Below are 15,850 nucleotides of genomic sequence, written 5' to 3'. Positions count from 1 at the left end.
GTTTTTATACTCTCGCAGTTGAGGGCAAGAAGGAACCCCTCAAAAGACGAGCACGTGAATGTACAATGGGCAAATGGTGACGCACACTGTCGTAGCGATGCCGTAGCACCATGTCGTGGCGCTGCGCACGATCTCGTAGCACCTGGTCGTGGCGCTGCGCAGCACACTGTCGTGGCGCTGCCGGTCGGACACAATGACTGTAACGAGAAGATGGTCCCTGCTTTGGCATCGCCTGTTTCGGGCACAATGACTGGAACGAGATCCCTGCTTTGGCATCGCCTGTTTCGGGCCCAATAACTGGAAGGAGATCCCTGCTTTGGCCTCGCCTGTTTCGGGCACAAAGACTGGAACGAAATCCCTAGGCGGTCGCATCGCCGCAGACGCGCCTGGAAACACCTGGCGATGAGTGTTGCGGTGACGACGATCGGGCCAAAATGTCCGCCGCCCCGCCGCCGTCGCGCCGGCAAAACCACGTGTCGCAGGCGAAACGCAACAATATATATATATATATCCACCCATCCTGCAATTTGTGTGAGGCGTCGATAAAGTTTGTTGCTGCCGGTGATATGTGCCACACCTTTCGCGAGAAATTCCCCGACACGATCCAAAACGAGACAGCTGGACTTGGTAGAATGGGGCAGAAATACGCGGACTACGCAGCATGCTGTCTCTTACTAACCGAAACTGTTTTATGGGGAAAAAGAACGCAAGCTTTACTACTGTGTGTAAGTTATCCAAGAACGGTCACTCGCATACTGTAAACATAAGTAAGGTTGTTTGTAAGCTGTCAAAAATCATTCGTAAGCTTAGGTACAGCTACTCTCTGCAAAATGTTTGGGAACGGTGATGTTGAAATTGATGGTTCGACGATAATCCGCCTGGTTTGGGGAGTCATCATGAAAATGAAAACAGAGAAACGCCGACCATAAATGACAGGGTTTAAAATCATTTATACCATTTTATTTTTTTTTAAACCATTTTATTTTTATTCGGCGCTTCTCTGTTTTCCTTTTCATTAAACAACCATTCTACGCGTATGCGCAAGTTAGGCTATTATTGCCCGTAATCAAAGAATAATTCGTTAAAAGTGGACACAAGTAAGGCTGTTGTCGGCAAACTGTCCAAAGATCATTCGTGGTGTGTATGCAAGAAAAGTGAGTGCAAATCATTAGGGACAGTCACTAAGTGTAAGGGTAAATGAGGCGGTTGTTTGTAAACCGCCCAAAAATCATTTGCAAGTGCAAGGAAGGCTTCTACAAACTAGCACTAATTTCATTCAGCACTGACAATACCGCCAAAGGGCACGACATGACGACCGCATTCCCGAGTAGTTCGTTGGTTAGATAAAGTAATTTACAAGCAAGTGTTCGTAAGTGCAAGTCTGTATAAACTGTATAACAATCATACGCAACTAACTGCTCGCGCAAGTGAGACTGTTGCCTGTAAACGTTCTAAGGAACAGTCGTACGTAAGTATTACCGTATGCCAGGCGATCACCTGCCAAATGTTTAAAAAGCGATCGTTGATCATTTCTTCGCCAACTGGACGATAAGAACGATTTATATTGGCTTTTCTATAGCGCCGACGCGTGGTCGTAGTGCGGGCAGTCAGCCACGTGCGGAATTGTGCGCCAAGTCGGTTCAGGCACCGCCGTCGGCACCGGTGAGGTTGAACGCCTTGGCCGGTATTTTGTAGATGGGGTTTCCCCCCGGCGGCTCGGTGAGCTCTCTCAGCGGCGGCAGCTTCGAGGAGGCGATGCTCGCGTAGGCGAACACGAGCACGTTGACGATGACGAACACGATGATGGCCACCGTGGCTATCCTCATCGCCAGCGACACCGGCTTGTCCTGTTGCTGGGCGTCGTCGTTGTCGGCGGCGTCGGGGAGGATCTCGTGCCACGAAACGCGCCGCGCTCCCAGGGCGCCGTCGGCGGCCGCCGTGCTCGTCGGCTGCGTGGCAAGGTTGACGGGCACAGGGGGTTCGTCGTTTCGTTTACTCGTTTCGTCGGCTTCGAGTGTTCGAACACTGGCAGGATTCAGTCGCAGACTGACTGGGGTGCGTTAGATAGATAGATAGATAGATAGATAGATAGATAGATAGATAGATAGATAGATAGATAGATAGATAGATAGATAGATAGATAGATAGATAGATAGATAGATAGATAGATAGATAGATAGATAGATAGATAGATAGATAGATAGATAGATAGATAGATAGATAGATAGATAGATAGATAGATAGATAGATAGATAGATAGATAGATAGATAGATAGATAGATAGATATTAACGTCACGAAGCAACAAGAGTTTGGTTGTGGTCGCTCACCCGGTGTTGTTCCGAGTAATCGCTATCATGGTAATGGCACTCTTGACACACTTGACACCTATAGATCGCCGACTGTAGGCTGTATGATTGCGTGACTTGCCCAACTAGCGTGCTCCTTTTAATCTAGACTAGCATGTTTGCTACACCCGCTCGCTTTCGAATTCATGCTGTCACTTGTTTGTCTTTTAACGTTGCGCTTACCGTGTCGAGTTACACTCGCGTCCTTCTAGGATTTGTAAAGAAAATGAAGTATTCCGGCGGCACACATCTGCCGATGACTGTCGACTTTAATGCTATTGGCATTCAACCAATGCAGCAACACATGATACTGGCACCGCCGGATAGTGTCGTCTATGAACCGCGCACAGCAACCAGGCTCCTCTCTCGCGCTTTCTTCTGGACACGATGCGCCACCTAGGGGCGCGCCCGCGAAGTCCCCTCCTTATTTGTGGCCTCCGAGATTATGCGGATGCATTAGAGCGTAAAACTGGGCGAGTCGGCTGATCTCCGCGGCAAGAGCAGCGCGAAAGCAACGGCAGCACAAGACAGAGATATACACAGGACATCGGCTCCTGTCCGGTGTATTTACCTGTCTTGTATTGCCGTTATTTTTTGCGCTGCTTTTACACGTATAGCGCGGAAATCCGTGCTAACGCTGCGAATTCCCGCCACGCTGGTAACGCGCAGCGAAGGATTCATTCTAAGGAATTTTTTTTTAATTGAAGAGCGACGAAAAGAGGCCACATAGCCACAACGCGGCTGAAGTTGGATGAGAATGCTAATCGCATTACAACAACGCACTACGTCCTTTACCTGCTGTTGCTGCTGCCTCTGGGAGCTTGTTCTGGAAGAGCCCATGCCGGGAGCCTCGGTCCGGTCGTTGACTGATGCAGCTTCTACCGTCGGCGCCCCCTCGGGCTTGTCGTCGGGGTGCTGAGCCTTTTCGGACGTCTTCGAGGCTGCACGATAGAGGAGGACGGCTTAGCGTCGCAACACACCCTCGCCGTCGCGAGGCCTTATTTGTACAATTCTTAAAAGGATGCGAGGTGTGGTATCATCTGTAACGTAGGCGACCCGACCCGACTCGACTCGACAGACTGGCGGCACGAGCGTTTATTTGAATAGTTCGTAATGCGTGGGAAGTCTGTTATCACTTTAGAATTACCTACGGGACCCGATTGGACTCAACAAATGAACTCGATTAAGACGGACGGACGGACGGACAGACAGACATACAGACAGACAGACAGACTCTACTCGATGCGGCTCTACTCGACGCGACTCTACTCGACGCGACTCTACTCAACTCGACTCTACTCAACTCGACTCGACTCGACTCGACTCGACCCGACCCTAGCCGACCGATGATTCGGTTTAACGTACCAAGTGACACCGTTTCGATGCATTAGTGGCACACTTTGTGTCTGTTCCTTCCCACAAATTCTGCTTATGTTGAAAGAACTCAAGCGCAACGAAAACAACGTGGAGCAGAGCACTGCAACGTTCCACCTTCATGTGAAATGTGATTACATATTTTGAGTAAAACTGGCTGGAAACGATTTCTCGACCTCTTGACGCCATGGACTAATTTGTGTCCGCCTCAGCAGCGGCACGCAAGCGGTAAAAACAAATGCGGCCCTTTCAAGGCCTTCTTTAATGACATATGAAGCGGTGCTCGGAAATATCTGCGACGATACTGCGCTGCGCTAGGCTACCTGATTATTGATTAGGGGTACGTCCTTCATAATTATTGTTTGCCTTAACAGCAATTAGGCGAAAAAAAAAGAGAAATGGAAATAGGAGTAGAAAAAAAAAGAAACATCGATTGGTCTAATGCATCGGCAGCCTATGACATGTTTTACTTATGTTTATTGCGTTTGCCCTGGCACATTCGCTCTGTGACAAACATTGCGTAATTTCGTTATCCGACTAAAAGCACAACAAGGTATATCGATAATGTCGGGATCACTACGTTGCTTCTGCTTAAAATAGGAATCTGTGTTCAGCTTAACAGAATGACATAAGATCCCTTAACCATCTGCCAATAAAGAGTTTTTTTTTTCTTGTCTTTGTCACGGGTGCGTAGTCGGGCCTGGTCCAGTGTATTGCGCGCAAGAGCCGCTACACCTGCGCTAATCGTACACTAGTGCAAGTCATGCGTTTAATGACATTCAGATGCTCGAGATATGTCACAGTACAGTCCCTTGAAACTCCTGTCAATGGTACGTTTGTGACAGTGAGATAACGGAGCCGGACAACCATCCGGTCTCGCGATAGCTGTGCCAGCCGCAATTATATGTGATGGCCACTCGCTCCCGTGTCGGCACGGCGGAGTACGCTTGGTCGAACGAGTGTTACGTTCTATACGCTCACCTTGCGTGGAACGCGAGCCTCTGCGATGACGTCCCCGCTTCGGCGTCAGGGTCGTATCCCCTTCTTGGGTTTTCTGCTCCATCTCGGAGGCTGTCGACGTTCCAGAAGCGGCCAGCAAGACGAGAAAGAGAAATCGTTTTCTTCTTTAACATACCACACTCGCTAGAGCACGCTCTGAAGAAGACGGCCGTCTGGGTAGCGCGCCGTCACGTAGAACACTGCACGGGCCCGGGCCGACCCAAAAGCCCGGGCCCGGGCCCGGGATTGAAAGAGCGGGCTTGGGCCGGGCCCGGGCTTGAGGCTGCGGACCCGGGCCGGATTCGGGCCCGCTCATTAAAAGGCCTAATTCGGGCCTTCGAGCGCACGCGAACATTATGCTTTGCATGGTCTAAGGTATTTTGTGCCAAGCTGAAGTGACACGTGCAAGGAGCTGGCTCTTAGTATACCTTAGTAAAGAAAAGCGAAAAACAGATGAAGTTCAATTTTTTTTCTTTTCCCCAAAAAACGAACATCACGGATGTTCCCACGGGAGGAACACAAGATTTAGGTCTCTCATTGATTATACACTGCAGCTGATCATGCCCCCCGTAGGGGAGGTTGACACATACGGTACAATCTGTAAGTAAAGAAATATTTTTGATGCTGCGCCTATACAGGTGTAGACAGCATTATACAGGGTGTTTCACTTGGGCCAAACAATAGAAACGTACAAATGCTTCGTAGCTCGACAGAACCAAGGTAATTTTGTTTGCCGTCGCTTGTAGATACTCAGTTTATTTTTTGCAATTCGTGTAATTAGAAATTTAGTCTTACTGATTTAATCAACTTCTCAATTATTATAATTAGACGAAAGTGTCAACGAGAAAATTGTAGAACACCATGGGCAACTACCGATACGGCTTTCTGTTGCTCAATACGTGCAACATAATTTTCTTTTCGAACGTGAAAGAAGCCCGCGAACACACTCAAAGTGTTGGCTGGCTAGTTGGTGCGAATCCATGAATACTTTGTTTAGCGCAAAACAACAGACAAGAGAGCCGTGACACCACCGCCCGAGAGTTATCGGAAGCATTCTTCATTCAGTCATTGGGGTCACAGTGCATTAGTGTGCCTTCCTTAACCTTGTGCAGCGCTGAATTTGATTTTTTTTTTATTCTGTCACATGAGTGCGCTCTTGTGATCGGATGTCGGTGGCTCCACCACATGGTGGAGCCACTGCGCATGTTCCTCTACTTTCAGCTGTCTATAACGGAGTGACGCAATAAAATGACGTCAGTTGAGAGTAGCGCTTTGTCCTGGTCGTCTTTCTTAAGTCTGTTGTTTTGCGCTAAACAAAGTATTCACACGCAAAGTGCCACGAGCGGCCAGTCGCGCGGCAATTTCGCGTGTATTCGCGAGCTTAATTCACGCTCGGAAAAGCACTAATATGTAGCACGTATTGAGCAACAGAAAGCTGTATCGGGAGTTTTTCGTGTTGCTCTACGACTTTACCATTGACACTTTCAATCTAACTTTAATAATTGAGAAGTGGATCAATGAAGACAAGTTAGCTAGTTAGAGGGATTGCAAAAAAAAAAATGACCTGAGTATCTACAAGCGACGGCAAACAACATTACCTTGGTTCTGTCGAGCTACGAAGCATCTGCTTATCTTTAAGGTTCGGCCCAAGTTAACACCGTGTATATATGACTATCCTTCTGGTCGAAGGGCTGATCTTAAGGCGTGTGTAAGCTTTAAATCTCCTTCAAAGCGTCATATTATTTTTCAGGTTGGGCAGTGAGGGAATTAAAGGGACATTCCTTGTCACAGACATCGTAAGTTCGAAGCTGTTTTGCTCGAGCCGCACAACTGAACTATCCCAAGGCGCAAGCGCGCGTAGTTCGCACCATCCGGAAAATGAAGGCCTTGCCGCCTTGCAGCGACCACTGCGAGGTTTTGCCAACTCCTCACACGTGAGCAGAAATAAGAGGCGCGCGAAGAAAGAAGCGCCTAAGAGCCTAAGAGACGGCCTCCGTTGCTAGGCGACAACCGGCTAGGCGGAGCATGCGCAGAGCGCGGCCCGCCCATAAGGAACCTCCTGCGAGGAGCTGATTCGTGTGTAACGTGGGACTGTAACGTCGCCATCTACTGAAAGAAAGGGAAAAAAGGCTTTGGCTGTTCTGCAGCAACTGGTTAGAGCGCGCTGATGCTTTTAATACGTTATAATGTGTTGGTTACTGGCGTTATATAGTTCGTAATTTGTCGCCTGTACACGTCGCACCGTGAAGAATGCAGCTGTATTAGGAGATAAGCTCGCTGCCGGGAAGCTAAAGCTTGTCTTCAAGCAAGGTAAGAAAAGCCAGGTTTGGAAACATTTCCTGGAAGTTGTTGACGTGCACACCCTATCACCAGTAGGTCATGTGCAGTGCAAAAGCTGCAGAGCCTTCTTCGCATATGATGGCGGGAAGACAGGAACGTCGGACCTGAACCGCCACAAGTGCAAGGCTGCAGACACCGTTGCCATTACTTCGTTCTTCACCGAGAAGCAACCCCAGATTTAATCTACCGTTAAGTGGAATTTGCCGACTGCTTGCGTCAAGTGGTGCGCAAAAGATATGCGGCCATTTGACGTTGTTTGCGACGACAGATTCCTAAAAGTTGCCGACGAACTCATTGCTATCGGTGCCAAGTAGGGGAGCATATCCGCGAAGACCGTGATTCCGCATACTATACGACGGTGTCTTGCAGGGTTCTCGAAGTTGCAAACGAGCTCCGAGAAGCGATGATGCCTGAGATCCAGTCAGCGATGAAGGAAGGTCCCTGCTCGATGACCCTTTACATGTGGACCGACGACTACAAGAAAGTAGCCTATATCACTGCAACGGCGCATTACGTGAGTGTGAAATGGGAACGGAGGAGCCTTGTTTTGTTCGCTAGCGACTCTACCCCCGAGAGAAAAAACGGGAGAGAACATCCGTAAAGAGGTTGTACGAAGAAGCGCTAAGTTGGGGATTGATGAAGGCATGTTAAGCAATGTGGTGTTCGTGACAGACCAGGGTGCCAACATAATTAGCGGCCTGCGTCCGTATGCCAGAATGAACTGCTGTGTTCCCGTCTTGAACACCGTTCTTCGAAACGCGTTTGATGACGGGTACCTCGCTCAGGAACTGCCCGACCTTTTGGAACCAATGCAAAAAGTGAAGGCTGTCGTGACTTTTTTAAAACAGAGCGGACTGACCAGCCAGCTACCACACGGTGTGTGCCAGGAGATATGCACGCGGTAGAATTCGAAGCTCGCCATGATCAAGTCCGTGCTAACTCAGTACGATGCGATAGAGAGCCTCTTGGATTCAAGGGGCAATCTACTCTTGGAAGACGTCAATAAGACCTTGTTGACGGAGGTCGTCGAATTCTTGGAGCTCTTCAAGGAGGCCAGCGAAAAGCGTGAGCAGGTCAAAGTTGTCACGCTGCCCTTTGACTTGATGTACTACACAAAACTACAGAAGCACCTCACTGCTGCTTCGACAGCAGACTCGCCAGTAGTGTGCAAGCCCAAGTCGAGGACGCTAGAATTTCTTCAAACAAAAATGCCCATGGGGGAGCTTCACAAGATCGCAACGTTCTTGCGGCTGCCTTTCCGCCATCTACACGTGCTTGATGAGTAGGAGAGGAAAACTGTTCACGGCAGAGTACGCGAATTGTTGATTGATGTACATCTGCGTTTTCCGCAAGGAGAAACGGGCACAGACCAGCTGGATGATGGACCCCCAGCGAAGCGTGCGTTCCCTGACGAATTTAAGGAGTGGCACGATGCTGCGGGAACTCAGCCAGCCGAGAGTGAGCTTGACAGTTGCCTTCGGGACAGTGACTCGTGTGACATTGAGAAACTGCTTGAATGGTGGGAAGCGCAGTGCAGGAAATACTGACGGCTTTCATTTCTTGCAAAAAAATAAGTACTTTGCATCGCATCCACGAGCGCCAGTAGCGAACGCAATTTTAGGGCAGCTGTGTACGTACTCGAAGAGCGGAGGATCTCCTTGAAGCCGGAGAGCCTGGACAACCTGCTGTTTTTGCACGAGAACATGTAAATTTTTGCCTTTTGCTGGCCTTTTCAGACTCTCATTCCTGTGGCACCGTTTTTGGGTGCGGTCTTTTTGTGTCACTGGGTGTTATTTTAAGCGTATTTTCTATCTTTATTTCATTACAAAGAGAGAAACCTTTTATCTGGAATAGCACCAAGTATGGTGCGGGACAGCTTCATTTCACAATGATATTGTACGTGGCGATTACGTTTCCGTGTCGACGTTAGAATATGAACGATTTATAGTTCATCTGCTTTTGCTGATAAAATATAAAGAATATAATGTATGAAAAAGCTTTCTTTATCTTGCTGCAACAAATTATTATTCAAGAACCTCTTTTAGAAAATTTTGTAAATAATGTCTCCAACGCGAGTGCAGAAACGAGCATAGAAGAAAATGTCCCGGGTATTCTTCTATCCACTTTTTCATTTTAGTTGTACAATCCTTTTTAATAGATTTTGTTGCTATGTTTTATTCTCACTATACTTTTATTGTAATGACTTTTCATGTACCACATGCACATATACCACATTTCATTTATATTCCTTGATATTACGTGCGAAAGCCACAGTATGATTACGAGGTACGCCATAGTGGGGACTGGATTAATTTCGACACCCTGGAGTTCTTTAACGTGCACCGAAAGATAAGTACACGGGTGTTCTTGCATTTCGCCAATATCGAAATGCGGCCGCCGTGGCCGCGGGAATCGCACCCGCGTCCTAGGGCTTTACAGCGCAGCAGCTTAACCGCTGAGCTACCACCGCGGGTAAAGCAGCATTTCAGTGCATGCACACACCGAATTTTCTGTCTGATCGCCAGCTAGAAAGCGCGAGGCATCAATAATAATCATCATCAACAACAAATGTCTAGCGGGGCCGGGCCGGGCATGGTCACGAACATGCGCGCCCTGGCTAAGCGTAGTAATGAACGCCTGGGCCCGGGCCAGGCCCGGGCTTGGAACCACGGGCCCGGGCCGGGCCCGGGCTTAGAACGATGGGCCCAGGCTGGACTCGGTCATGTACGCCCAGGCCCGGCTCGGGCTTGGTATCACGGGCCTGGGCTGGGCTCGGGCTTCATAAAGCGGTCCCGGGCCGGCAACGGGCCGAAAAATCAGGCCCGTGCAGTGCTCTAATCGTACGTATAGCCTTTATTGCGTTTGTCACAGTACACTCGCTCTGTGACACACTTTGCGTAATTTGTTATCCGACTAACATCAGCACAACAAAGTATATCGGTAACGTCGGGATCATCACGTTGATTCTGCTTAAAATACGCATCTGCGTTCAGCTGAAGAGAATAACGTAACATCCCTTAAGCATTCGCAAATAATTAGTATTTTTTTTTCTTTTCTTTTTCGCGGGAGGGTAGTCGGATCAAGCCCAGTGTATTGCCTGCAACAGCCGTGACACATACGCAAGTCGTACACTTGTCCAAGTCATGTACTTAAAGGGACACTAAAGAGAAAGATGATTTCTTCTGCATCAGTAAACTACCTCTCTAAGACACCAAAAACACCACTCTTACTACGATAAGACCCTTGGTAAGCCAGAAAGAGCGCAAGAAAGAAAGGCAGGTGGCGACGCCTCCTTGAAGTTCTCGCACCTGGTCGCTGTGACGTCATGCATTTTAATGGCAACTTCTAAAGCCTACTTAATTATATAGAAGTACACATTGACTACATTGTGTTCTAAAGAAAGCGAATATTAAACATGGCAAGTTTCGGAAACCTTTACTCAGCCAACGCAGCCCAAATGCGAAACATATATACTTTGAAATCACTGACGTCATACTAACGTACCGGCGTCGAGGTCTCGGCGCGAATTTCAAATACTGATTTTTCAACCTTCATTTTCTCATCTAATAATCAAGCTATTATTTTGAAATGACTGTCTGCAGGGTTCTCCAACAATGATTTATTAGTCTAAACTGATTTGTTTCGATTTAGTGCCCCTTTAATGTCGTTCAGATGCTCGAGATATGTCACAGTACCGTCCCTTGAAGCTTGTGTCAATGGTACGTTTGCGACAGTCAGATAATCGAGCCAACCAAAGTCAAAGTATTTTTATTTAGGCATCAGAAAAGAGTTCCCTAGGAGGCAGACATAAAGGCAAATTAATGCCTGACAGAATGTCAACCCCCTTCCCCCCTCCGTAAACATCTCAGCCAACATCACTGTAATAATTAGTACATTGCCTGTCGACAAAACTTTCAATTATAGATCAGAGGAAAGCACTGGCAGCAATCAAAATGAAAACATTTGAAACAAGAGTATTCCGTATCGCGACAAATGCGCAACTAAGAATGAATGACATTTGTGACATGAAGTACATGAAAATCGACCAAAGCAATGAAAGAGGAACACATATCAACCATCCGGTTTCGAGATAGCCGTGCCAGCCGCAATTATATATTGTGGCCACTTGTTCATGTCTCGGTACGGCCAAGTACGCTTGGTTGAACCGAGCGTTCCGTTCTACAGGCTCACCTTGCACGGAACGCGAGCCTCGGCGTTGACGTCTCTTCGGCGTCTCAGTCGTGTCCCCTTCTTGGGTTTTCTGCTCCATCTCGGAGGCTGTCGACGTTCCCGAAGCGGCCAGCGAGGCGAGAAAGAGAAATGGTTTTCTTCTTTAACATACCACCCTCGCTAGAGCATGCTCTGAAGAAGATGACCGTCTGGGTATAGCGTACGTATAGCATTTATTGCGTTTGCCCCGGTACACTCGTTCTGTGACGCACTTGGCGTAATGTTGTTATCCGACTAACATCAGCACAACAAGGTATATTGATAACGTAGGGATCATTACGTTGCTTCTGCTTAAAATAGGAATCTGCGTCCAGCTTAAGAGAATAACATAACACCCCTTAACCATCCGCCAATAATGAGTTTTTGTTTCGTGTATTTGTCACGGCAGGGTAGTCGGATCAGGCCCAGTGTATTGCGTGCAACAGCCGTGACACTTACGCAAGTCGTACACTTGTCCAAGTCATGCGCTTAATGTCGTTCAGATGGTCGAGATATGTCATAGTACAGTCCCTTGAAACTCGTGTCAATGGTACATTTGCGACAGTGAGATAACGAAGCCAGATAACCATCCGGTCACGCGATAGCTGTGCCAGCCGCAATTATATATTGTGGCGACTTGTTTCCCTCTCGGTACGACTGAGTACGCTTGGTTGAACCGAGCGTTCCGTTTTATAGGCTCACCTTGGACGGAATGCGAGCCTCTGCGTTGCTGTCGCTTTGGCGCCTGAGTCGTGTCCCTTTCTTGGCTTTTCTGTTCCATCTCGGAGGCTGTCGACGTTCCCGAAGCGGCCAGCGAGGCGAGAAAGAGAAATGGTTTTCTTCTTTAACATACCACCCTCGCTCGAGAGCGCTCTGAAGAAGATGGTAGTCTAGGTAGCGTACGTATAACATTGTTTGCGTTTGCCCCGGTACACTCGTTCTGTGACACACTTGGCGTAGGTTTGCTATCTGACTAACATCAGCACAACAAGGTATATCGATAACGTCGGGATCATTACGTTGCTTCTGCTTAAAATAGGAATCTGCGTTCAGCTAAAGTGAATAACATAACATCCCTTAAGCATCCGTCAATAATGAGTTGTTTTTAAAAAGCGACAGCTTTACTAGCCGCGAACTTGCGATTTCGCCGTGGCCGTGCTCCGAGGAGGCACATGACGTTACACCGCGTTCCTCGTCGTTGCTTTCGCCTCCTCTCGCTTCGCCAGCTGCGTCGCATGCCTGACAACATGTCGGAGGATTGGAAAGGAAAGCTCGCGTGCGCCGCAACCACATTTGAGGCGGAAGTATGGACGGCGACAATTCTGCTAAGCAGAAGGAGGCATGGAATCAATATCGGAACGAGATGAAGAGGAAACCAATCGCCCACGAAACAGACGAACAGCACGCCAAACGACTGGCTAAATGCCGCAGCATAGCTAGACAACCAGACTAACCTGGACTTGCAATCAAGATTAACCAAGGCTAACCATGCTATGCATTAGCTTTTGCTAGTACATCCTGGCATAGCCGAGCTAAGCCACTGCCAATTTTCTTTCTTGTCTTTGTCACGAGAGGTTAGTCGGATCAGGCCCAGTGTATTGCGTGCAACAGCCGTGACACTTGCGCAAGTCGTACACTTGTGCAAGTCATATGTTTTATCACATTCAGATGCTCGAGATATGTCACAGTACAGTCCCTCGAAACTCATGTCAATGGCACGTCTCTGACAGTGAGATAATGGAGCCAGGCTACCATCCAGTCTCGCGATAGCTGTGCCATCCACAATGTTATGTTGTGGCCACTTGCCCGCGTCTGGGTATGGCCGAGTAGGCTTGGTTGAACGACTGTTCCGTTCTATACGCTCACCTTGCGAGGAACGTGAGCCTCGGCGTTGACGTCCCCCCTTCGGCGTCTGAGTCGTCTCCCCTTCTTGGGTTTTCTGCTCCATCTCGGAGGCTGTCGGCGTTCCAGAAGCGGCCAGCGAGGAGAGAAAGAGAAATGGTTTTCTTTTTTAACATACCACCCTCGCTAGAGCACGCTCTGAAGAAGATGACCGTCTGGGTATAGCGTACGTATAGCATTTATTGCGTTTGCCCTGGCACACTCGCTCTGTGACACACTTTGCGTCATTTTGTTATCCGACTGACATCAGCACAACAAGGTATATCGTTATTGTCGGGATCATTACGTTTCTTCTGCTTAAAATAGGAATCTGCGTTCAGCTTAAGAGAACGACATAACATCCGTTAACCATCCGCCAATAAATAGTTTTCTTCTTGTCTTTATCACGGGAGGCTCGTCGGATCAGGCCCAGTGTATTGCGTGCAACTGCCGTGACACTTTCGCAAGTCGTACACTTGTCCAAGTCATGTGCTTAATGTCGTTCAGATGCTCAAGATATGTCACAGTACAATCCCTTGAAACTCGTGTCAATGGTACGTTTGCGACAGTGAGATAATGGAGCCAGGCAACCGTCCGGTCTCGCGATAGCTGTGCCAGCCGCAATGTTATGTTGTGGCCACTTGCTCTCACGCTACCCGCGTGGGAGCAAGTGGCCAAGCGTACGGCCGAGTACGCTTGGTCGAACGAGTTTTCCGTTGCGCACGCTCACCTTGCGTGGAACGCGAGCCTCTGCGTTGACGTTTCTTCGGCGTCTGAGTCGTCTCCCCTTCTTGGGTTTTCTGCTCCATCTCCGAGGCTGTCGACATTCCAGAAGCGGCCAACGAGAAGAGAAAGAGAGAAGGTTTTCTTTAAGTACCACCCTAGCTAGATCACGGTCTGGAGAAGATGGCCGTCTGTGTAGCGTACGTATAGCAGAATGACGACGACGGTGACGAAGGTGATGATGATGGTGATGATGATACAGCACCTGCCCCCGTCATGCGGGCCGATCACACGAACGCAATTGGCCATAAAAAAGAAGAAATAAAGGAAAGAGGTAACAGCTCTAGCGCCGTCTGGACTGCCACCTCTGCTTAGCGTCTGCTGGCATTACATTGTTTCGCCACCACTGATGCAGGAATTGATGATGATGATGATGATGATGATGATGATGATGATGATGATGATGATGATGATGATGATGATGATGATGATGATGATGATGATGATGATGATGATGATGATGATGATATAATATGGCACGTACCCTCAGAGGGTCGTAAGCAACATACTTTGGGGATAAATAATTCAGACGCAAAAGTAATGGGAAGAAAGCAGCGCAATTTCTTCGACTCAACAAGGAAATCCTGGACGCGGGAGTGAATGAACCCGCGGCTGTATTCCAGAGTTGAGGCTTCAGAAGATGGGAATTCCGGACGTGTGTAGTCCAGCTGAAGTCTGGAAAGGGGTAAGTCCAGAATCATTCAGCTTGAAGCACACAAGCGGTGACATGACAATAAGTGTTGTGCAATATCTGAAACATGCCTTGCAATCGCTCAAACATGAAATAAGTATGCGCGATTGGTCACATGTTACGCGTACAAGAGACGTAAATGAAGCCTGTTGCAGATTTCTTGATACCTTTCTTCGCGTGTACGCTAAGCATTTCCCGTCTAAAGCTCTTAAACAATCTAAAAAGGTAAGGAAGCCATGGGTTACACGCGACCACCTAGTAATGATAAAAAATAAAGATAAACTGTATCGTCTATTTCTACTCACACGGTGCCCGTCACAGCTGAAAGAATTCAAGGCACTACGAAATAAGCTACACAGTGAGCTAAAACGTGCTAAAATTATTTATTATCAGTCACTTTTCTCTGATATCACTAAGAAACGCCCAGAGGCTGTTTGGAGGGTGATGAACTCTGTCTTGGGTCGCGACAAGAAGCATATCACTCCAGATAGTATCACAGTCAGTCGTCAGCATATTACTGGCACAAATCTAGCTGAACACTTCAATGCATACTTTGTGGATGCTGGCGTGCCTGATTACAACGAGAGACCTACTAAGATGTCACATACGCAATTTTTGAACTACAACATTAGTGACAGCCTGTTTTTAGCTTCAACCGATGAATCTGAAATCTTCAGAACCCTCAGGAAGCTGAAAAACAGCAGGGCCTTAGATATAGATGACGTGCAGATAAAACCAGTAAATTACGTCATTGCATGTATCTCTTCCATTCTAAAGCATATATTCCACCTTGCACTAACTTCAGCCGCTTTCCCCGAAAAAATGAAGATAGCAAGGGTTTCTGTAGTACATAAAGGAGGTGATCATCAGTCCATGAAAAACTACAGGCCAATATCCGTTCTCCCAATTTTTTCCGAAGGCTTAGAAAAAATCATCTGTACGCGTATAACTGGTTTTTTTCTCTAACAAACATATCTTATCAGATGCGCAGTTCGGCTTTCGAAAGGGAAGGTCGACAGAAACAGCCCTACTAAAAAGAAATTATAGCTTCCAACATAGATAACAGAATTTACGCGTTAGGCCTCGTTATTGACTTTTCCAAGGCGTGCGATTCTCTCAGTCATGAGATTCTTGCGGACAAGTTGTTCGCATGTGGAATTTGTGGGAAACCTTGGGATGTGTTGAAATCTTACTTAAAAAACCGCCAGCAGAACGTATGTTTGAAG

General features: G+C 47.8%; 2 protein-coding genes across 3 annotated transcripts in view; one reads left to right on the top strand and one right to left on the bottom strand.

Annotated features, from left to right (window-relative positions):
• The window catches only part of LOC142557440 (uncharacterized), a 289,154-nt gene that overhangs the window by 233,819 nt on the left and 39,485 nt on the right, over nt 1-15,850 (top strand). The gene's annotated exons all lie outside the window — the stretch shown is intronic.
• LOC142558176 (uncharacterized) lies at nt 1,523-14,107 on the bottom strand. Of its 2 annotated transcripts, XM_075670334.1 has the most exons (7): nt 13,881-14,107; nt 13,136-13,225; nt 11,972-12,058; nt 11,252-11,338; nt 4,703-4,792; nt 3,143-3,288; nt 1,523-1,949 (listed from the first exon to the last, which is right to left on the bottom strand). In XM_075670334.1, the coding sequence occupies exons 1-7, from the start codon at nt 13,975-13,977 to the stop codon at nt 1,641-1,643; spliced, it is 906 nt and encodes a 301-aa protein (XP_075526449.1). In that variant the 5' UTR covers nt 13,978-14,107; the 3' UTR covers nt 1,523-1,640. The 2 variants fall into 2 exon arrangements, with proteins under 2 accessions (XP_075526449.1, XP_075526450.1); XM_075670335.1 differs by lacking the exon at nt 11,972-12,058.

The sequence above is a fragment of the Dermacentor variabilis genome, chromosome 9 (genome assembly GCF_050947875.1).
Source record: "Dermacentor variabilis isolate Ectoservices chromosome 9, ASM5094787v1, whole genome shotgun sequence".
Lineage (NCBI taxonomy): Eukaryota > Metazoa > Arthropoda > Arachnida > Ixodida > Ixodidae > Dermacentor > Dermacentor variabilis.
The sequence above is the reverse complement of the archived record's forward strand: the minus strand, read 5'-3'. Positions and strand labels throughout refer to the sequence as shown.